The sequence below is a fragment of the Coregonus lavaretus genome (assembly GCF_964263955.1).
Source record: "Coregonus lavaretus genome assembly, chromosome: 12".
In the NCBI taxonomy this organism is placed as follows: domain Eukaryota; kingdom Metazoa; phylum Chordata; class Actinopteri; order Salmoniformes; family Salmonidae; genus Coregonus; species Coregonus lavaretus.
The window spans coordinates 52586055-52609950 of NC_139999.1; the positions used below are offsets into that span (position 1 = coordinate 52586055).

The window sequence follows — 23896 nt, forward strand, 5'->3', positions numbered from 1 at the left end:
TGAACCAGACTTATGGATGTCTACAATTATTTTTCTGAGGTCTTGGCTGATTTATTTTGATTTTCCCATGGTCAAGCAATGAGGCACTGAGTTTGAAGGTAGGCCTTGAAATACATCCACAGGTATACCTCCAATTGACTCAAATGATATCAATTAGCCTATTAGAAGCTTCTAAAGCCATGACATCATTTTCTGGAATTTTCCAAGCTGTTGAAAGGCACAGTCAACTTAGTGTATGTATACTTCTGACCCACTGGAATTGTGATACAGTGAATTATAAGTGAAATAATATGTCTGTAAACAATTGTTGGAAAAATGACTTGTGTCATGCACAAAGTAGATGTCCTAACCGACTTGCCAAAACTATAGTTTGTTAATAAGAAATGTGTGGAGTGGTTGAAAAACAAGTTTTAATGACTCTAACCTAAGTGTATGTAAACTTCCGACTTCAATTGTATACATGATATCTTATGCATTCTATATCATATATTACATGATCAGAACCTTGAGCAAAAAGAATATGCTTTTTAAGATTTTCTTTTAAAAACCCAGCAGCGCTACTAGCTCATTCATTGGCTATCGTGGCCATTCGGGTTTTCTTTTTATAAGCAATGTAGTGCGGCAAAGCCCTGGGCATAGCTGCAGGGTATTGTTACCTGTAACGTAAGCTGTCGCACGTTATATCATTTACTCCGATCTGGATTTAATGTAACACGTCTCAACATAATATTCTTCCCAGATTAGCCAGAAAGGGGGCTGCATGCGCGGGGCTCCACCAATGAGTGGAATGCAAGGACCAGACTGGCTTATGGAGGAACTCTATCACACATGCGCATGCGAGCGTGCACGCAAACATGCACACACACAAACATGCATACATAAACACAATAACACGTGCACGCTCACACACCACACACCCTCTCAGATACATCCATACTTACACGGACATACAGTACATACACATGCACTGTACACACAGGCATACACACTCACACAGGCACACACACGTGCATACATAAAAACATTCAGGAGCAATAGATTTAATCCTCCACACTCCACTTCCATCACGAATGGCAACTGCAATCCATTCCTATAGGAATACAGCTATCAGAAAGACGCCATTGATATGAAACCACAAAGATACCATACTGTACAGTACTGAGCCCATGCTCTCACTCTCATGTCAGTCCCATTGCATAAACAGCATATTGCGTAATATCACTCTCATTTTCCCGCAGCGGTCTGAAATGTTGAGCTTACGAAAGCCTGAATAATTTTTCAGTGGTTTCGTACCATCTGCGTCCCAAATGGCAACCTTTTCCTTATATTGTGCACTACTTTTGACCACGGCCCTGGTCAAAAGTAGTGCACTATAAAGGGAATGGGGTGCCATTTGGGACACAACCATACACAGTAGTCTCTCTCACTGGTCCCTGTCTGTACAGTTCGCAGTTCAAACATGGAGATATGTGGCTACAGGGACTGAGCTATGCCAGCCCTCCTGGCCTAGGCTTACATAATGATATTACTCACTGGCTAAGCATGTAGCTGCCAGATTCTTCAGAAGGCTGACTAGGCTTGTAATGCTGCTATTTAAAAGTGATGTGGATTGCTATCAAGATAATGCCTCCCAGGTACTGCAGAACACTGTGATTTAGACACAGATTGTCTGGTTTAGCTACCGGTTTGTCTTTTGAGGGACAAATGTGCCTCCAGCAGCGACATTTTTGCTTTCGAAGGATAGGTGGTCTCGCTTGACTTTCTCTGTCAATATCTACCCATTTGGGGGGAAAAAAGAGTGCAGAAAAGTATGTGAATGGCTGTTCTAACATCGGATACATTTACGGTAAACAGGGCCCCTGTGAGGCCTCAGGTGAGGCTCATCCTCAGGTGTGTGTGTGTATATGTGTGTGCCTGTGTGCGTGTGTGTGTATATGCGTCTATCACCTGTCAACATTCTATTAAAACCTTGAGTGAAGTGAACGCCCCTCCTCCTTTCCTCTACCCATGCTCTGTTTACGTGTCTAGCATAGTTTTCACTTTTTGTTGATCTTCCAGTCAACAGTGAGGTGAATTTATAGTGTTGTACTACAACAGTGTGGATACTGCAACAGTAAATACAGGGTATGAGATCAGCGCTCTGTATAATATAAATGAGAATTGTGACCTGTGTGGCTGACTCTGACATTTGGGTAGTGTTCAGTAGGGAGGAAACATTTTGAAACAATTTGAATCCGGGAGGTACTATACCTTGACTTGTCCAATAGGAAACTCCTATTTTTGTTTTCAGTTTCAAAAACGTTAAAAAAATGTTGTAAGATGGTTTGCTAAAGTGTGCCCTACTGAACATGACCCGGAGCAGCATGGTGCCCTCAGCTATAGATATAGGCTGCAGTGATAGAAATATCCTTATAGTTGAATATGTCGAGCTTAGGTCCTCTGTGAATCATATGCAACTGGCATAGTGTCTCCAAAATCCCATTGAAATTGGAACATTTTGTGACCGAATTATGACTATATCCAGAGATCATATACGTTATTGATTAGGCTTCCATCAGGAATTCATCTTTGACTTATCTCAGTCAATGCAGATGACAATAGAAGAGCTCATTATTCAGAATTCTAATGTAGTGCATGATCCTCCTAAGGGTACGAGGATTCACGATGAAGTTTGAGCGCTTTTGTCTGTGCTGCTTTCTGGCTGGCGAGCTTGCTCCACGGACTATGGAAGATATTATTTTGTTATCTTCACTCAGACAGAACACAGAACGACCTTGGGAGCACTTTCGCCTGGCTGATTCATAAGTCAGCAAAGACAAAGTCTGAGGTTCAACACTTCACTTTGCTTATTTTTAATGCAGTTCAGTCAGAACAGACAGCCATACTGTATTTCAACATGAATACAAATAAAAAAGATCTTCAAGAGAGACAAGTCCAAGAGAGTAGGCTACTATCAAACACAAAAGCAAAATCTAACACCCAAAAAACGAATCAAACTAGATAGTTGGATGTACACTGAGTATACAAAACATTAAGGACACCTGCTCTTTCCATGACATAGACTAACCAGGTGAATCTAGGTGAAAGCTATGATCCTTTATTGATATCACCTGTTAAATCCACTTCACAACTCAGTATTAGGAAGGTGTTCCTAATGTTTGGTATACTCAGTGTATAAGATCAGTCACTGGATCTGTGCCTTTAGTGTCAATCTCAAAAAGCAATGTACTCGATCATGTCTTTCTTTCTATCATTGTGTAAGTCGAGGCGAGAATGTTTTTATACCTCTCGTCAAGGCCAATATAGTACACACAATGCTATACCACTCACATACTACATAGCTCCATCTAAGTCAGACAGAAAAGCGCTCTGTCGATCATGAAAGCTATCGATAAGTACATAAGAAAGGGTCCAGCCCTCACTCTTACTGGTATAGAAAGCGATGAAGTTGTCTCTGTCATTTGCACTCAAATCCTCATCTTTGTACAGCGCTGTCTTACTGCTGTCTTACTCTGTGAGCAAACTGCATAGTCAGGATACAATACACAGTGACAGGGGAATGTCTATGGAGCTTTGAACTGGCTACACGACAATGATTCACTAAGAAAACAGATGGTTGCGAGTAGATTTAGTTTGGGTGAAAACAGGGGAGGCTCTTTTGTGAGGGAGGAACATGCAAACGATAGATTATTTTAATGCAGTATTTGCAGTGAAAGCCGGGAGAATAATCCTGTAACAAATTGGAAAAGGCAAACAGTGGAAATGGAGATGTTCGAATGCAGGTTTGAGTGTTGAATTTGTCAAAAGAAAATGGAAAAGTTGGACTTTTAGCCGTATTTTGCTTGAAATGTCAAAAGTATACAGATGAAACGAGAAAGATTTGTGTTTTGTTGGGAGACAATTATTGAAAGTGCTACATTTGTCACTGGATAACTGTCAAAAATTAAACGTAATCCCTTCAAAAAACCTGTTTCAGAGTTTGTTTAGGAATGTCCTTGCTAGTGTAATGTGCTTGGCGTATGTGCATATGCAATTACATATGGTAGTTTCAAACACATAAAGTTGACTTCTCTCCCTTTTCAGGGTAGTTAATATGCTGACGAAAGGTTGAGTTGAGTTAGTTTTCTGAACGCATTGTAATGGTGCTTTGAATACATTTACATAATTAACCTAATAACCTCCATAGTCTAATATAGTCCAATTGTGATTATTTTGCTCGGTTGACAATACAGTTGAAGTCGGAGGTTTACATACACTTAGGTTGGAGTCATTAAAACTTGTTTTTCAACCACTCCACAAATTTCTTGTTAACAAACTATAGTTTTGGCAAGTCGGTTAGGACATCTACACTTTGTGCATGACACAAGTCATTTTTCCAACAATTGTTTACAGATAGATTATTTCACTTATAAATCACTGTATCACAATTCCAGTGGGGGTCAGAAGTTTACATACACTAAGTTGACTGTGCCATTAAACAGCTTGGAAAATTCCAGAAAATGATGTCATGGCTTTAGAAGCTTCTGATAGGCTAATTGACATCATTTGAGTCAATTGGAGGTGCACCTGTGGATGTATTTCAAGGCCTACCTTCAAACTCAGTGCCTCTTTGCTTGACCTCATGGGAAAATCAAAATAAATCAGCCAAGACCTCAGAAAAACAATTGTAGACCTCCACAAGTCTGGTTCATCCTTGGGAGCAATTTCCAAACGCCTGAAGGTACCACGTTCATCTGTACAAACAATAGTACGCAAGTATAAACACCATGGGACCACGCAGCCGTCATACCACTCAGGAAGGAGACGCGTTCTGTCTCCTAGAGATGAACGTACTTTGGTGTGAAAAGTGCAAATCAATCCCAGAACAACAGCAAAGGACCTTGTGAAGATGCTGGAGGAAATGGGTACAAAAGTATCTATATCCACAGTAAAACGAGTCCTATATCGACATAAACTGAAAGGCCGCTCAGCAAGGAAGAAGCCACTGCTCCAAAACCGGCATAAAAAATCCAGACTACGGTTTGCAACTGCACATGGGGACAAAGATTGTACTTTTTGGAGAAATGTCCTCTGGTCTTGATGAAACAAAAATAGAACTGTTTGGCCATAATGACCATCGTTATGTTTGGAGGAAAAAGGGGGTGCCTTGCAAGCCGAAGAACACCATCCCAACCGTGAAGCACGGGGGTGGCAGCATCATGCTGTGGGGGTGCTTTGCTGCAGGAGGGACTGGTGCACTTCACAAAATAGATGGCATCATGAGGAAGGAAGATTATGTGGATATATTGAAGCAACATCTCAAGACAGCAGTCAGGAAGTTAAAGCTTGGTCGCAAATGGGTCTTCCAGATGGACAATGAACCCAAGCATACTTCCAAAGTTGTGGCAAAATGTCTTAAGGACAACAAAGTCAAGGTATTGGAGTGGCCATCACAAAGCCCTGATCTCAATCCTATAGAAAATGTGGAGGCCTACAAACCTGACTCAGTTACACCAGCTCTGTCTGGAGGAATGGGCCAAAATTAACCCAACTTATTGTGGGAAGTTTGTGGAAGGCTACCCGAAACGTTTGACCCAAGTTAAACAATTTAAAGGCAATGCTACCAAATACTAATTGAGTGTATGTAAACTTCTGACCCACTAGGAATGTGATGAAATAAATAAAAGCTGAAATAAATCATTATCTCTACTATTATTCTGACATTTCACATTCTTAAAATAAATTGGTGATCCTAACTGACCTAAGACAGGGAATTTTAACTAGGATTAAATGTCAGGAATTGTGAAAAACTGAGTTTAAATGTATTTGGCTAAGGTGTATGTAAACTTCCGACTTCAACTGTATATCTGACAGGCCGGTGTGAGTTGCTGATCTCAGCTATATCCTCTGTTCCGTGTGTGTGTATCTTGCGTGTACACGTGTATGCACACACACACACACACACACAAACACACGTGCGCACGCACCATGCTAAAGTAAGTAATGCAAAGAGCCAAAGCAATACATTGTACAGTATCTCTGCTAGGTTCATATGGACAACATACACCAAAGGCATATCAACACATGCGCAAGCACACACACACAGACACACATCTGTACACTATGCAATCAAACACTCAAATGCACTTTCAAAGAGCGCATATTCAATTAATCAGAAAATAAACTGTTTAGACCACAAAAACCTAAGATGCCATTTGGATTCCCACCAAAGGCTCTTTTTATTTTCATGTTCCCTGCTGGGAACATAGTGTTCCCTCTGAGCTGTTGAATGCATAACAACACAGACACACACACTGTATGGTACTTTGGTGGTTCATTACTGAGATGTTCTTTTGCTTCTATTGACCGCAATCACAGGGACAGTAGACTACTATCCAAAGCTAGGGCTACCCAACTTAGAACACCAGCTGTGTTGTACTGTAAGCCATCCAATAGCAAACTTGTAAATCCCAGTTACTGTAAGAAGAAAACTGTCTTACTCAATTATTATAAAACATATTTTTACATCAATTTGAAACAGTAACTTCCCATTATGTAAGCTTAACATTTCATGACTAGAACCAAGTAATTGTATTCAAAATAGCTACTGAAGTATGTAATTGTTAAAGGTCCAATGCTGTCAAAAAATGAGATTTTCCTGTGTTTGGAATAATACTGTGAAATTGTGAAAATTATGATAATGTCCTTTCAGTGTAAGGGAAGGAGACAGGTTAAAGAAGGATTTTTAAAAATGTAATGGCAAAATGTAGATTTCCGCCTAAAAATACATACTCAAAAGTAACTGCTATTCATGTGTAATTACATGATTCTGACATGCAAACTTGGTATATTTGGAAAGAAGACATCTGGGAGATTATCAGAAGGAAATGATCAGAAGATAGATAGGAGTTACATAGTTCAGAATACACAAGATCAAGCACACACAAAATAACAGTTTCTTTATTTTTATATTTTGAAAGTCCTCTTTCATTGACAAGCTATAAGTGAATTATTGATGACTAGAGCTGGAAACACATCAGATGGCTTCCAAAACATGTGAACAATATCAGGAAAAAAAATAGTATTGATAGACCTAACAGCTAGAAATGGGCAGATGTTTTAGTAAGTGGTGTCAGGTGTGGTCACGGGACGTTTCCAAGTGTCCCCAAAGTGGCATATGTCTGTAAATTAGATAATTCCAGTGCTATTACATATTTGCAATCCCTAAATGCTATTTGTTCAGTATAAAAACACAATCTCTACCATATCAACCTCACTCAAACATTGTGGTGGTGTTATGGGGTATCCAGGGTACATTCAAGTGTCCTTTCAACCGCTCCAAAGTGTCCGAATGTGGTAATTGCACTGTTTTTGCACACTGGATGTGCCTAAAAGTTATTGTTCACAATAAAAACTAAATTTCTACAACACCAACCTCTGTACAACATTGTGGTGGTGTCGGACTACATACAAGGGATATGGATGCCTACAGTGCGTAAGCGGGCAACATCATCTTTTTGATGCGCAAAGATATAGTCACTCGGTGGACATTCGATGTTGCCATTAAGTCATACATCATCAGATAACATTGGATAGATTTGTTCAGACCAACCTAAGGATTAATTGCATATCCCCAATGTAGATCGAAGCTTACTTTGTAAGATATTTGCTGTTTGGTGTAAACGTTGTGTAAAAGACACATTTTGACTCTCGGGGCTGGTGATCAATAACGGTAGGTCACAGGCAGACAAATAAGATATCCTCATGATCTGTGGAGTCCCGGCTTTCGGTGTGTATCGACGTATTCCGTGTTTATTTCGTTTATGCTTCACAACGCTAACCGGAATGTAGGTAGCAGCCATCTTGAAATGAAAATCGTCGGCTCGGCCTGCCCTTATGAATTCGTATGCCCATATATGGTAGTAAGTCGTACCAAAGACTTGAAGGCACCGATCAATAGCCAAGATACTCAGCTTTCCGCAGACACTGCTTTTGCAGATAGGTGCTACCGTTCTCATACCAGACTGAATTGAATAAACAAAATCAAATAGGGTCCCTTTACATTTAAGAGGTTAATTAAGCCTTGAGACAATTGAGACATGGATTGTGTATGTGTACCATTCAGAGGGTGAATTGGCAAGACAAAATATTTAAGTGCCTTTGAACGGGGAATGGTAGTAGATGCCAGGCACACCGGTTTGTGTCAAGAACTGCAACGCTGCTGGTTTTTTCCACACTCAACAGTTTCAAGAATGGTCTACCACCCAAAGGACATCTAGTCAACTTGACACAATTGTGGGAAGCATTGGAGTCAACATGGGCCAGCATCCCCGTGGAACGCTTTCGACACCTTGTAAGGTGCAAGTCAATATTAGGAAGGTGTTCCTAATGTTTGGTATACTCAGTGTAAAGTATAGTAGTCAACAAGAAAGTTAATGCTTTGAGGAAGTGGCTTGAGTTACAGTAACAGCGACTTGATAATGAATGTGATATTTACAGTAATCAGTAAGCACACCCACGTTTCTCAGTTAGTAGAACGTGGGTTTTTTGGTTACAGGAGAAGGTGTAGTCAAGTCCGATAACTAGATCAGAAAATGAGTCTATAGAGGCTTTCTATGGACTGAGGCATGTCCTAACATGGACACAGTAGTACTGTACATTAAGACTGTGAATCCCCTGTGAGAAGATACCATTGACAGGTACAACAGGGGGAGACAGAGTCAGGGGCAATGGAAGAAACAGCACGTTGGAGTGCAGGTGCTCACGTCAGTGGCTACTCCCTCTTCACCCCCATCCCCCTCCCCCCTCCCCCCTCTCTCTCTCTCGCTTGTGTTTTGCGTTATCCTAATTAGAAATTCCCCCTCCGACCAACTGAAATTGAATTGCCGTCATTTGCATAATGATAGCTCACTGGGCCCGCGGCCAATTCGCCATGAGATGAAATATAGCAATCACTTAGAGAGTGACCATGAGAGAGAGAGGGGGAGGTGGAGAGAGAGAGAGAGTGAGAGAGAGAGAGGGGGGGGGGGGGGGGAGTGAGAGAGAGAGAGAGAGGGTTATTTTTATTATTGTATTATTGCTCGGAGGTACAGTATGTCCTCAATATGACAGGAGCTGGACAATGTAAGGACATATCTGGATTCTTCTGGCATTTGAGATGTAGGCTACTCTATACGTTCAACACATGCACATTTGTCTCTGTATTTTGATTATGTTTCATATGAATCTCTGACTGTGTCCCAAATGGCACACTATTCCCTATACTGTAGTGCACTTTTATTTATTTATCTGACTATGCAATTGACAATGCTTGTACAGTATTCTTCACCATAGACCATCACAGTTGTATAACTAGCATTTATGTACCACTCTCTTGGTTATTGTCCTTAACAAGCATTCTTACTCTTCTATGTGATCCTAAAAATGCACATAATTCAACACAAACCCATGACAACCCTATTCTGAAATTCCAAATCATTCATTCAGCACATTCTCAATAAATCCCACTCTGGACTGATGATGTCGTCTGTCTGGGGGCATTGGCTATGACTTAACAACCTGCCAGCCATCCAGTGTTCCAGACAGCCATTTTCTCCTCGGGGGACACCCACTGTCGTCGGCCTCTGTTAAGTGCACAGCCCCCCTCCTATTAAACACAATGCTACAGAGCTAGTGTTTACATTATTGGGACATACTAATTTATCACAGTCCTCGTAAGGCCTGTTTAAGAGGCTGGTGTTGAAGAGAGATGGAGCTGATGTCAGGTGTCATGGCTGGTTAGCACTTACTGTAGCCTAGCCTGTTTGGTTTATGGGTGTTTGTGTGCTTCCCCAATGTGTACACATTTCTTTGTTGGTTAGCGGTTTGAGTATAGCTGTGCATTTTGGGTTTGTGGGTGTTGTGTGTTTGTGCGTTGCCCCATGCTCACTCAATTTTTTGTTGGCTAGCATTTAGCATTTAGCTCTTCATTTTGAGTATATTGGTGTTGTGTGTTGGCCCATGCTCATTCGATTATTTGTTAGCTTGCTAGTCATGACAGGAAGGGAAACGTTAAATGAAGTCTAATTGTTATGAGCGATTGTACAGTCATGTTCAGTTATACTGTGGGATTAAAGGAATTACACATTGGATGCCTTCATATAATATGTTGCATCCTCCAAGCCGTGTCTGACAAGTTACTCTGCATTACTTCGCTGAATCCAATAAAGTGTCACTTTTCTTTGAGACTGCATTATTTGAAATATCATATTTTCCTTTTTATAATAATTTTTTCGCATTATAGTCGATTGCATTGGACTGCTATTGCATTTCACTGCTTGGCTTTCACACTGCACCCGGGTCAGTAAAGATGCTTTTACAGGCGTTTCTCTATAAAGCAGTAAAATAAAAAGGGCTGTGCGTCCCAAATGGCATCCTATTCCTTTTATAATGCACTAAATTTGAACATGGCTCATAGGGTTTGGTCAAAAGTAGTGCACTAGGGAATAGGGTGCCATTTGGCATGCACCCCTTTTCTCCTGTACGTTCTGTGTGCGTCTTTGTCACCAGCATGTGACTGACAAGAAAAGAGTTGCACAGCAAGCCCTGATTGGTCCGTGGACATTTTCTCACTCCGTTGTTAAATATATCTCACTGCATAGCAATCTGGAACCCTGCCCTGGAATGTATGTGTGTGTGTGTGTGTGTGTGGTGTGTGTGTGAGTGTGTGTGTGTGTGTGTGTGTGTGTGTGTGTGTGTGTGTGTGTGTGTGTGTGTGTGTGTGTGTGTGTGTGTGTGTGTGTGTGTGTGTGTGTGTGTGTGTGTGTGTGTGTGTGTGAGTCCGTACACATACGTACATGCATGTGTGTGTGTTTGAGCATGTATTTATGTGTCTGTTTAGAGTGTGTGCTTGTGAGAGGAGTGGCAGTGAGTGAGAGAGAAAGAGAGAAAGGGAGGGGGGTTGAGCGCGAGCGACAGAGAGAGAGAGAGAGAGAGAGAGAGAGAGAGAGAGAGAGAGAGAGAGAGAGAGAGAGAGAGAGAGAGAGAGAGAGAGAGAGTGATACATAGTGTGATATTTGTTCTGGACTGCTGCACTTTGTTTTTTCCCCTCGCATGGTAATTCACATCAGAGACTTTCAACTCATTATAACATTGAATGCATCACATTGGGTAAACCCATTACCTATTGCACTGACTACTGTACACAATACACATCAAGCCGAATTACATACCGATTTCACACTACAAATCATTATCTCAACCACTCACCAACTCACTTACCAGAAAAACATTTGCTATCTAGAACCTAAAAGGGTTCTTTGGCTGTCCCCATAGGAGAACCCTTTGAAGAACCATTTTTGGCTCCAGGTAGAAAACCCTTTTAGGTTCCACAGAGGGTTCTACCTGAAACCCAAAAGGGTTCTGTCAAGAACCAAAAAGGGCTCCATTATGTTTTCTACATCAAAATTATTTACAAAAATTAAAATTAAAAGAGAGAGAGAGAGAGAGAGAGAGAGAGAGAGAATCTGCTCATGGTATGTCCCGCTGCCTCGGTGGTTGCAGCGTAAAGCCTGCTGAGGCGAACACTCCACTGGCAGGCAGGGCCTTGTTGTGAATCATTAGATTCCCAAGTACCCAGGCTCCAGAGCTGCAGTGCCAACCTTCCTGCAGCGTGTGTTTTCCCACACAAACATTGGGGAAGGGAGAGGGTCTCCAAACTGCGTGGGGATTGGGGATATAGTTACTCTCACTACACATGTGCTGAGTCTTAAATGGCAACTTATTCCCTGTTAGTGCACTACTTAAAAAAACTATTCAAAGTAGTTAACGATATAGGGAATAGTGTGCAATTTGGGGCGCAATCTTGGATGCTGTATGTGGTAATTTCAACATGGCTGCCAATGCCAAAACTTAGATAGGGGTGTATGTGTGGACATCAATACGGAGTGGATGCTTGTGCTTGATGACAATCTACCCAGACCCTAATTGCTTTATCGCTAAATTCTGCTGACCTCCATGTTTCCACCATTGACAATGCCTAACGTTTTGTTCACTAGCTTTTTCTGTGTGATGCAAATGTATTGTAGGCTGCATGCCTCAAGCCATGCAATAACCGTGATCATTCAAGACATGGGTTTATTGAGTGAAAACATGTTAAAAGTTGATTTCTCTCTCTCTCTCTCTCTCTCTCTCTCTCTCTCTCTCTCTCTCTCTCTCTCTCTCTCTCTCTCTCTCTCTCTCTCTCTCTCTCTCTCTCTCTCTCTCTCTCTCTCTCTCTCTCTACAGAGCAGATACGGTGTATCAGCTGACCACGGCGTTCGACTCTACAGCTCCCTGCCCATGCGCCCTAACCCCGACGGGAAGAGACTGCCCTCTGCTGGGGTGAGAGAATTCTCCCCTTATCCCCCACCTTACCCCTCCACCCCCTTACTCCCCTCCCCTCCCCACACCTCACCCCTATTAGGGACACAGTTAGTACACAGTTATACCCTACAGTAGTGACGTCCATAAGAAGCCAGTGATGTGGCACCACGAGACTGATGGGGTGGTTTTGTGGTCTTCAACCGGTAGCATCTTGTGTTTCTGTATATGTGACTAACGAAAACACATTCCCCACAAGATATTGTACTGTGCTATCTCCCTATGGGGATGTGCATCAGGACCCATATTCACTAACTGTCTCAGAGTAGGAGGGCTGATCTAGGATTGGTTCTGCCTTTTACATCACAATTAATAAGTGTGGGGACCTGATCCCAGTTCAGCCACTACCTGCCCAGATCAGCTCTAGACCACTTTAACTCTGTTTGTCCCTAAGGAACCATCAGTAGCTCAACTCATACACACTGAGGAACGTAAAGGAAAAATCCACCCAAAACCACTCATTCCTTTAATTTGCAGTGTTAAATAACACTAATATGTGAGAACAATATGTTTTGTGAACAAATGCTTCATTTTGCCGTTATAATAAGGTTGGCAGCTACATGGAAAATCGTTGTGGAAATCTGTTGCAGCTCAAGTTGACTACAAAATCCACAATGCAATGCTCTCTCTATGGGCTGGCTTGCTAGCTAGCTAGCTAGCTAGCAAATATAGCTACACACAATAATACCAAAGACAATATCAGCATGTAACGTAGCTAGTTAGCTGTAAACAAACTGCACTATCAATTTAGGAGTCTACAATCTCACCATGTTCAACCTGCAGATCGATGTGCCTCACAGAGTGGAGTCTAACATTCGCAACGGCAGATATACTTTTGAGGAGATGGGAAACGTTGCCCATGCTACGTCAATGGGTCGCGCGGTGAATTCTGGGCGATTCTGGGACAAGGAGTGAATGGGAGTCTATTGGGCGCTAGCTCAAAAACCCAACATTAGCACGAATTTCATCAAAAAGATGTACAACATTACAAATATTTTCAGAGATATAAGATAATTAACTTGCTATCTGTAGTATCGTATAGCTTTGGAATCGTGACATTATGTACTTTCAAGGAAAATAGGCACGTTTCTCAACATATACACTGACATTGAGAAGGGATTGCGTGACGATTAGCTTAGGAACTGCGTGACGCAGCATGACAACGTAAACGTGATTGGTCGACAGTCTGCTGGGTGGGGCGTTATACATTCCTTAATTCATTGGATTCCTATTTCCTTTCTATTTATCTCTGGCAACGGCACCATGCAATGCACCTTGGACTAAAGAGGCAGACACATAGGAAAAATGTGCTAGACCCTCCGTTAAATTACACATTTCTCGAGGTAGGAAATTCGCAAAAATATGATCAATGGCTCATTTGAGAGAAGACATCCTCCCGAGTTATGACATCGGCCAATATTGAAATATGACATGTATGATAGACGTTTTCACGATCTAAAAGTCGTATTCCTATTAACTTCCAGTGTAGTGAGAGCGACTTTATCACGGTGCTACGTAATACCTGCCGGATTTCTACCTGCTTGAACGCCAATAACTCAGATACACATGAAAACATGAAATTACCCAGTGAATCAACTTAACATCACTCAGAGATGCACAAAAACAATATAACATTCAACATGGGTGAACCTTTTCTTTAACTGCAGTCCAGTGGGTTAGCCAGTGCCCACATAACTGTAACAGTAAGAACAGACAGGTCGTTGAGAGGTGATACTGAGTTCATTGCACAGAGCCTAATGGTGCATTGACAATATCTTAATTTGACGGTGAATTCACCTTTGTTGACAATTCAATAGAATATTCACCAACATTTTCTGTTGATTAGATGTTGATTTGATGTTACGTCAGGTTTTTGCCCGTGGTGGGTTGACTTTGACGAAATGACAGCAAGTCAACTTTTTTGTTTACGAAACCTGGGTAGCAGCCTGTCAGAGAAAAATTATATTTCTTGTTATAAAAAATCATAATTAAAATCTAAGCCTGACTAGCAATTTCTTTATTTTATAAATGTACAGTGAGGGATTTTGTACGTTTGCCCACTGACAAAGACATGATCAGTCTATAATTTTAATGGTAGGTTTATTTGAACAGTGAGAGACAGAATAACAACAAAAAAATCCAGGAAAACGCATGTCAAAAATGTTATAAATTGATTTGCATTTTAATGAGGGAAATAAGTATTTGACCCCTCTGCAAAACATTACTTAGTACTTGGTGGCAAAACCCTTGTTGGCAATCACAGAGGTCAGACGTTTCTTGTAGTTGGCCACCAGGTTTGCACACGTCTCAGGAGGGATTTTGTCCCACTCCTCTTTGCAGATCTTCTCCAAGTCATTAAGGTTTCGAGGCTGACGTTTGGCAACTCGAACCTTCAGCTCCCTCCACAGATTGTCTATGGGATTAAGGTCTGGAGACTGGCTAGGCCACTCCAGGACCTTAATGTGCTTCTTCTTGAGCCACTCATTTGTTTCCTTGGCCGTGTGTTTTGGGTCATTGTCAGGCTGGAATAACCATCCACGACCCATTTTCAATGCCCTGGCTGAGGGAAGGAGGTTCTCACCCAAGATTTGACGGTACATGGCCCCGTCCATCATCCCATTGATGCGGTGAAGTTGTCCTGTCCCCTTAGCAGAAAAACAACCCCAAAGCATAATGTTTCCACCTCCATGTTTGATGGTGGAGATGGTGTTCTTGGGGTCATACGCAGCATTCCTCCTCCTCCAAACACGGCGAGTTGAGTTGATGCCAAAGAGCTCGATTTTGGTCTCATCTGACCACAACACTTTCACCCAGTTCTCCTCTGAATCATTCAGATGTTCATTGGCAAACTTCAGATGGGCCTGTATATGTGCTTTCTTGAGCAGGGGGACCTTGCGGGCGCTGCAGGATTTCAGTCTTTCACGGCGTAGTGTGTTACCAATTGTTTTCTTGGTGACTATGGTCCCAGCTGCCTTGAGATCATTGACAAGATCCTCCCGTGTAGTTCTGGGCTGATTCCTCACCGTTCTCATGATCATTGCAACTCCACGAGGTGAGATCTTGCATGGAGCCCCAGGCCGAGGGAGATTGACAGTTCTTTTGTGTTTCTTCCATTTGCGAATAATTGCACCAACTGTTGTCACCTTCTCACCAAGCTGCTTGGCGATGGTCTTGTAGCCCATTCCAGCCTTGTGTAGGTCTACAATCTTGTCCCTGACATCCTTGGAGAGCTCTTTGGTCTTGGCCATGGTGGAGAGTTTGGAATCTGATTGATTGATTGCTTCTGTGGACAGGTGTCTTTTATACAGGTAACAAGCTGAGAATCTCAGCTCGTTACCTATATAAAAGACACCTGGGAGCCAGAAATCTTTCTGTTTGAGAAGGGGTCAAATACTTATTTCCCTCATTAAAATGCAAATCAATTTATAACATTTTTGACATGTATTTTTCTGGATTTTTTTGTTGTTATTCTGTCTCACTGTTCAAATAAACCTACTATTAAAAGTATAGACTGATCATTTCTTTGTCAGTGGGCAATCATACAAAATCAGCAGGGGATCAAATACTTTTTTCCCTCACTGTATGTACCGAAGGACAACAATTTAAGAACAATGCATAAGAGAGATTTTAATTTCATGTATTTTCTTCCACACTAAATCAAGCTTTTCTTTCTGAATTATCTCTCTCACTGCTCAGCTTCAAGTCTCAATGGTGAACAGTGCAATATTGTTGGTGGGCTCATTTTTTAATTACAATAGAGATTGTATTGATGTTTCCGACCACATGTCCTAAATCATTTATCAACTGGAAGACTGCTAACAAAGTATTTCTAAGAAACCCATCCGGTTTCAGGGACAAGAATCAGACGTTATCTAAAGTGAATATTGTAAATGGTGCTCTGTGGAGAGCCCACGTACAAATCATCCGAATGAGCTACTTGTCAGGGGGGCTGGAGGTAGTAAAGATATAGATCCACTTTCATTTGACGCTCTGTCGCTAGAATTAAAATGTACAGGCTAAATCTGAACATCGAACTTGTTTATAAAATGGAGAGGGAGCGAGGGAAACAGGAATCGTTTCATAAACATTCAACTAGCCTGGATTTCAACAGCCGATGAGCTTGTACTTCTGATGATAGTATCTTGTGTAACCTAAAAGCATTCCAGGAAACATCATAATTTACTTTTATTCACATGTAGAGTTATTCAAATGAAAGAGCCACACCAAAAAACAACACAAAACAGCATGCTTTCTTTTGTCTTTTTATTTTATTTTGTCTGTTACTCCTGTCTTTGAAGTATTGCTACCAAACTGTAACTGCATGGAGAGTGCTACCACTTAACAGTGTGAAGGAAACCAGACGTTTTTCCATTGTACTTATCAGGTGTTGTGGTGAGAGCAGTACTGTCAGGGTGCAGTAAGTTTGCAGCCCCGTTCATTTCCCCTTCTTGCTCTCTATCTCTCCATCTCCCACTCTCTACCAGGGGTTCAGTTAATTGTGGGTTCTGCGCTGCTTCCGCCCTCCCCCTCAACCCCCTTGCTGCCAAAATAACTTCACTCAACTCAACTCGTGCTCTTCACCTTTCTCCTTCCTGTCAAGGTGCACAGAGCCCCCACCTCTCTCCTCCTCCTCCACCCACCCCCTCATCCCCCTTTCTTTCAATGTATTTTTATCGTTCTTAAATCTGGCGTTCTTGTTTTAATTTTTACCAGCAGCAGGAGGGCATGACCTTAGGGTTGGGTTGTGTTGCTAACTTCGCGCTTGCTTACAGGAGAAGTGACGCTTGAATGGTGATGGTGTTGACCTTAACCTAGCAAAGACCTATTGTTGCCCTCACTAGAGACACTGCTATTACTACTGCAGTGTCAGCTATCAGTTGCCCAAGGTGTTGGTTGTGTTCACTTAGTAAGACAGTTGAACTAAGCTCATGAGGCATTTATAAGTTATATTCTTCAAGAATCAATGGCTATGCACTTAGTGGCTAGTTTATTAGGTACACCACAGAGAGTACGTTTACATGCACAGTAATCATTCGATATTAAACTGATTATGGCAGGTAGGCAGATTTTGCAATAGTCATGTAAACACCTTACTCTGCTTATCTTAATCGGCGTAAGGTCAAAATCAAAGTAAGCATACGCAGATTAAAACAGCTGGTTTTCTGAGCGATCTTTTGAATTATTAGGACACCTTAATCTGCGTTTCAGCAGTGTATTTGATCTGTGCATGTGCTAGCTCCAGCTGAGCAAGCCTCCCTCTTTAGCGCGAGTGAAGGGAGTTCAGAACAACGTCTTAAAAGTAGTTTTCACATACAAACTTTCAGTGGTGTACAATACTTAAGTAGAAATACTTTAAAGTACTCCTTAAGTAGTTTTTGGGGGTATCTGTACTTTACTATTTATATTTCTGACTATTTTTACTTTTACACCACTACATTCCTAAAGAAAATAATACTCCATACATTTTCCCTAACACCCAAAAGTGCTCCTTATATTTTGAATGCAGGAAAATGGTCCAATTCACGCACTTATCAAGAGAACATCCCTGGTCATCCCTACTGCCTCTAATCTGGCGGACTCACTAAACACAAATGCTTCATTTGTAAATGATGTCTGAAGCGGGTGATTTTGGACGGAGTCAGGTAAATCACAGAATAAATGTAGTAACCTCCACAATAAACAATAACACACAAAGACATGGGGGCAGAGGGAATACTTATACAGGTACTGATGAGGGGATATGAACCAGGTGTGTGTAATTAACAAGACAAAGCAAATGGAATGATGAGATGAGGAGCGGCATTGGCTAGAAGGCCGGTGACGACGAACGCCAAAGCCTGCCCGAACAAGGCAAGGAGAGGAGGCAGCTTCGGAGGAAGTCGTGACAGTGTTGGAGTGTGCCCATGGCTAGCCGTAAATAAATAAAAATAAAAATACAATTGTGCCATCTGGTTTACTTAATATAAGGAATTTGAAATGATTTATACTTTTACTTTTGATACTTAAGTATATTTTAGCAATGACATTTCCTTTTGATACTTAAGTATATTTAAAACCAAATACTTTTAGACTTTTACTCAAGTAGTATTTTATTGGGTGACTAACTTTTACTTGAGTCATTTTCTCTTAAGGTACAGTATCTTTACTTTTACGCAAGTATGACAATTGGGTACTTTTTCCACCACTGCAAACTTTATATGTCCGAACTCAAAATCAAATATGCTTCCCAAAAAAACATGGTCGCTGTGGTAGAACGTTTATTTTGATTGCCGATTTTCTGCATTTATCCGCGGTCCTGTGGGTGAAAACAGCTCGTTGATGAGAGGACGAAGGAGAATAGCAAGAATCGTGCAAGCTAACAGGCAGGCCACTAGCGAATAACGACGCAGTACAACAGTGGTGTGCAGAGCGGCATCTCGGAACGCACAACTCATCGGTCCTTGTCATGGATGGGCTATTGCAGCAGACGACCACACCGGGTTCTACTCCTATCAGCTAAAAACAAGAACAAGCGGCTCCAGTGGGCATGCGATCACCAACACTAGACAATTGAGGAGTGCAAAAACATTGCCTGGTCTGGCGAATCCCGGTTCCTGTTGCGTCATACTGATGGCAGAGTCAGGATTTGGCGTAAGCAGCATGAGTCCATGGCCCCATCCTGCCCGCTGTCAATCTATCGCTCTATCTATCTTGCTTACATTTTACATTTACATTTTAGTCATTTAGCAGACGCTCTTATCCAGAGCGACTTACAGGAGCAATTAGGGTTAAGTGCCTTGCTCAAGGGCACATTTACGTCATTTAGCAGACGCTCTTATCCAGAGCGACTTACAAATTGGTGCATTCACCCTATAGCCAGTGGGATAACCACTTTCCAATTTAATTTTTTTATTTATATTTTATTTAATTTTTTTGGGGGGGGTAGAAGGATTACTTTATCCTATCCCAGGTATTCCTTAAAGAGGTGGGGTTTCAAATGTCTCCGGAAGGTGGTGAGTGACTCCGCTGTCCTGGCGTCGTGAGGGAGCTTGTTCCACCATTGGGGTGCCAGAGCAGCGAACAGTTTTGACTGGGCTGAGCGGGAACTATGCTTCCGCAGAGGAAGGGGAGCCAGCAGGCCAGAGGTGGATGAACGCAATGCCCTCGTTTGGGTGTAGGGACTGATCAGAGCCTGAAGGTACGGAGGTGCCGTTCCCCTCACTGCTCCATAGGCAAGCACCATGGTCTTGTAACGGATGCGAGCTTCAACTGGAAGCCAGTGGAGTGTGCGGAGGAGGGGGGTGACGTGAGAGAACTTGGGAAGGTTGAACACCAGACGGGCTGCGGCATTCTGGATGAGTTGTAGGGGTTTAATGGCACAGGCAGGGAGCCCAGCCAACAGCGAGTTGCAGTAATCCAGACGGGAGATGACAAGTGCCTGGATTAGGACCTGTGCCGCTTCCTGTGTAAGGCAGGGTCGTACTCTCCGAATGTTGTAGAGCATGAACCTGCAGGATCGGGTCACCGCCTTGATGTTAGCGGAGGACGACAGGGTGTTGTCCAGGGTCACGCCAAGGCTCTTCGCACTCTGGGAGGAGGACACAACGGAGTTGTCAACCGTGATGGCGAGATCATGGAACGGGCAGTCCTTCCCCGGGAGGAAGAGCAGCTCCGTCTTGCCAGGGTTCAGCTTGAGGTGGTGATCCGTCATCCATACTGATATGTCTGCCAGACATGCAGAGATGTGATTCGCCACCTGGTTATCAGAAGGGGGAAAGGAGAAGATTAGTTGTGTATCGTCAGCGTAGCAATGATAGGAGAGGCCATGTGAGGATATGACAGAGCCAAGTGACTTGGTGTATAGGGAGAAAAGGAGAGGGCCTAGAACTGAGCCCTGGGGGACACCAGTGGTGAGAGCACGTGGTGCGGAGACAGCTTCTCGCCACGCCACTTGGTAGGAGCGACCGGTCAGGTAGGACGCAATCCAGGAGTGAGCCGCGCCGGAGATGCCCAGCTCGGAGAGGGTGGAGAGGAGGATCTGATGGTTCACAGTATCAAAGGCAGCAGACAGGTCTAGAAGGACAAGAGCAGAGGAGAGAGAGTTAGCTTTAGCAGTGCGGAGAGCCTCCGTGACACAGAGAAGAGCAGTCTCAGTTGAATGACCAGTCCTGAAACCTGACTGGTTTGGATCAAGAAGGTCATTCTGAGAGAGATAGCAAGAGAGTTGGCTAAAGACGGCACGCTCAATAGTTTTGGAAAGAAAAGAAAGAAGGGATACTGGTCTGTAGTTGTTGACATCAGTGCGATCGAGTGTTGGTTTTTTGAGAAGGGGTGCAACTCTCGCTCTCTTGAAGACGGAAGGGACATAGCCAGCGGTCAAGGATGAGTTGATCAGCGAGGTGAGGTAGGGGAGAAGGTCACCGGAGATGGTCTGGAGAAGAGAGGAGGGGATGGGGTCAAGCGGGCAGGTTGTTGGGCGGCCTGCAGTCACTAGTCGCAAGATTTTATCTGGAGAGAGAGGGGAGAAAGAAGTCAAAGCATAGGGTAGGGCGGGGGGGGGATTCAGCAGTGAGGAGAATGTGGCAAAGAGCCTCCTAGGGTTAGAGGCAGATGCTTGGAATTTAGAGTGGTAGAAAGTGGCCTTAGCAGTAGAAACAGATGAAGAAAATGTAGAGAGGAGGGAGTGAAAAGATGCCAGGTCGGCAGGGAGTTTAGTTTTCTTCCATTTCCGCTCAGCTGCCCGGAGCTCTGTTCTGTGAGCTCGCAATGAGTCGTCAAGCCACGGAGCTGGAGGGGAGGACCGAGCCGGCCGGGAGGATAGGGGACACAGGGAGTCAAAGGATGCAGAAAGGGAGGAGAGGAGGGTTGAGGAGGCAGAATCAGGAGATTGGAGGGAGAAGGATTGAGCAGAGGGAAGAGATGATAGGATGGAAGAGGAGAGAGTAGTGGGAGAGAGAGAGCGAAGGTTGCGGCGGCGCGTTACCATCTGTGTAGGGGCAGAGTGAGTAGTGTTGGAGGAGAGCGAGAGAGAAAAGGATACAAAGTAGTGGTCGGAGACATGGAGGGGAGTTGCAGTGAGATTAGTAGAAGAGCAACATCTAGTAAAGATGAAGTCAAGCGTATTGCCTGCCTTGTGAGTAGGGGGGGACGGTGAGAGGGTGAGGTCAAAAGAGGAGAGGAGTGGAAAGAAGGAGGCAGAGAGAAATGAGTCAAATGTAGACGTAGGGATCTAATGTTTGTAATGCTTGTCATCTAATGTTAATTGTAGTATGTTCCATGAAAGCATTATATATTTTGATGACTCATTGTAGCTAGAAAGCTGTCCGAAGTAGCTAACTAACTAACCAAGCTAGCTAGCTAGCCAAAGTAGCTAGCTAGCCAGCTGAGGTAGTAAGCAAGGTAGCTACTTTACTTTTTCTATTCAGAATCTGTCAATTATGTTTACAAATCACATCTTCTTAGTTCCATTTTGGTCATGAAATGTAGCTAGCTAGTTAGCTGGCTATGTAGCTAGGCGTTCATCACATTTCATTGCATTTCAATCTTTCGTCTGACCATGGCCAACTATGAAATTACTTGGGGGAGCAAGGAACATATGACCAGGGGATGCCAAGAAGAAGCCTAGGCCTAATAACCTAATCTATGCCAAAGACAGGAGAACTTGCTACTGCCACATTGTACAACATAAATGTCACTCAGATGATAGGATGGGAAGACTGTAATGTTACTGCTACCACAGTAACTGTCTAAATGGTTGGACATACTAGGATGTTGAGTTGTGATGGTGGTTTAATTTTTTTATTTTTTTATTTAACCTTAATTTAACCAGGTAAGCCAGTTGAGAACAAGTTCTCATTTACAACTGCGACCTGGCCAAGATAAAGCAAAGCAGTGCGATAAAAACAACAACACAGGGTTACATATGGGGTAAAAAAACATAAAGTCAAAAAAATACAACAGAAAATATATATACAGTGTGTGCAAATGTAGCAAGTTATGGAGGTAAGGCAATAAATAGGCTATAGTGCAAAATAATTACAATTAGTATTAACACTGGAATGCTAGATGTGCAAGAGATTATGTGCAAATAGAGATACTGGGGTGCAAAAGAGCAAAATAAATAACAATATAGGGATGAGGTAGTTGGGTGGGCTAATTTCAGATGGGCTGTGTACAGGTGCAGTGATCGGTAAGGTGCTCTGACAACTGATGCTTAAAGTTAGTGAGGGAGATAAGTATCTTCAGCTTCAGAGATTTTTGCAAGGAGGTGTTGGCTTTGGGGATGACCAGTGAGATATACCTGCTGGAGCGCAGACTACGGGTGGGTGCTGCTATGGTGACCAATGAGTTAAGATAAGGCAGGGATTTGCCTAGCAATGATTTATAGATGGCCTGGAGCCAGTGGGTTTGACGACGAACATGTAGTGAGGACCAGCCAACAAGAGCGTACAGGTCACAGTGGTGGGTAGTGTATGGGGCTTTGGAGACAAAACGGATGGCACTGTGATAGACTACATCCAATTTGCTGAGTAGAGTGTTGGAGGCTATTTTGTAAATTTTGTAAATGATGATCCATTGTTATGTATCTAAATTATATACATTTGAATAAAAACTAAACCATTGATTTTCTTGTCTTCTTTATACAATGTTTTTAATGCAATACAGGCCCATATGGCTAGTAATGAAGTGAACACTTGTAATTTGCCAAATAGTGTTCATTGCAAAAGTATGAACATTTCTGGTATTAGCTTGAGTTCACATGTAATGTTATATCATATGTTACTATATTAATTTCATGTTTCAAATGCAGGTTGACGCTTGTGCTCTAGTTTAGCCAACATCTGTGTCAAACTATCTTTGGTTTACTAGCTAATGTGCGTGAGATGTTGTCAATTTTCATTACTGAACTAAGCATTTTCCTATGTCATTTTGCTGTTTACTGCAGTGGATGTGAAGAGCTTGCTACTAGCGCTAATTTTAACATGACTATGCAAATCACCAGCTAAAAATATCAAAGTTTTGGGGGAAGATACAGTATGTTGAGATAAAATTATACTGTAGAAATACGTTTTTGTCACTGCTATCAATTCTGTCCAAACATTTACCTCTGTGACCGTCAACGGTGAGTTCATGCAATTTTGCGCAGGCGCTCATTCAGAAAGCCCTGTCAGTCTAGCACGCCCGTAGAATGTGGTGCACTAGATAATGTGCGTTCAAGTGCAGGGATGCAATTACTCTCACTGCCACCGGCAGCGACATTGTGGCAAAAGTCCAAGGTTACAAATTGTACCTTTAATGGGGTTGAACAAGATGTATTCACAGTATGTCTCAAAGTATGTCAAATGAATGAGGTATCACAGGTATTGTGGAATAAGTCACAGTTATGGATGAGGGAGAAAAGAAACAGCAACACAGAATTCTTAAAGGGTAAGGTAAGCATTTTATAACTTTAAGTTAGATGGTTCTTTACCCAGAAAGTACAGTTGAAGTCGGAGGTTTACATACACTCAATTAGTATTTAGTAGCATTGCCTTTAAAT

At 42.5% G+C, this 23896-nt stretch overlaps 1 protein-coding gene across 2 annotated transcripts in view; it reads left to right on the forward strand.

Annotated features, from left to right (window-relative positions):
- The window catches only part of LOC311137995 (TOX high mobility group box family member 2-like), a 142639-nt gene that overhangs the window by 44777 nt on the left and 73966 nt on the right, over positions 1-23896 (forward strand). For both annotated transcript variants that reach the window (XM_084172640.1, XM_084172641.1), the window contains exon 2: positions 12244-12339. In XM_084172640.1, the coding sequence (XP_084028766.1) occupies positions 12244-12339 (96 nt within the window). The remainder of the gene's footprint in view (positions 1-12243; positions 12340-23896) is intronic.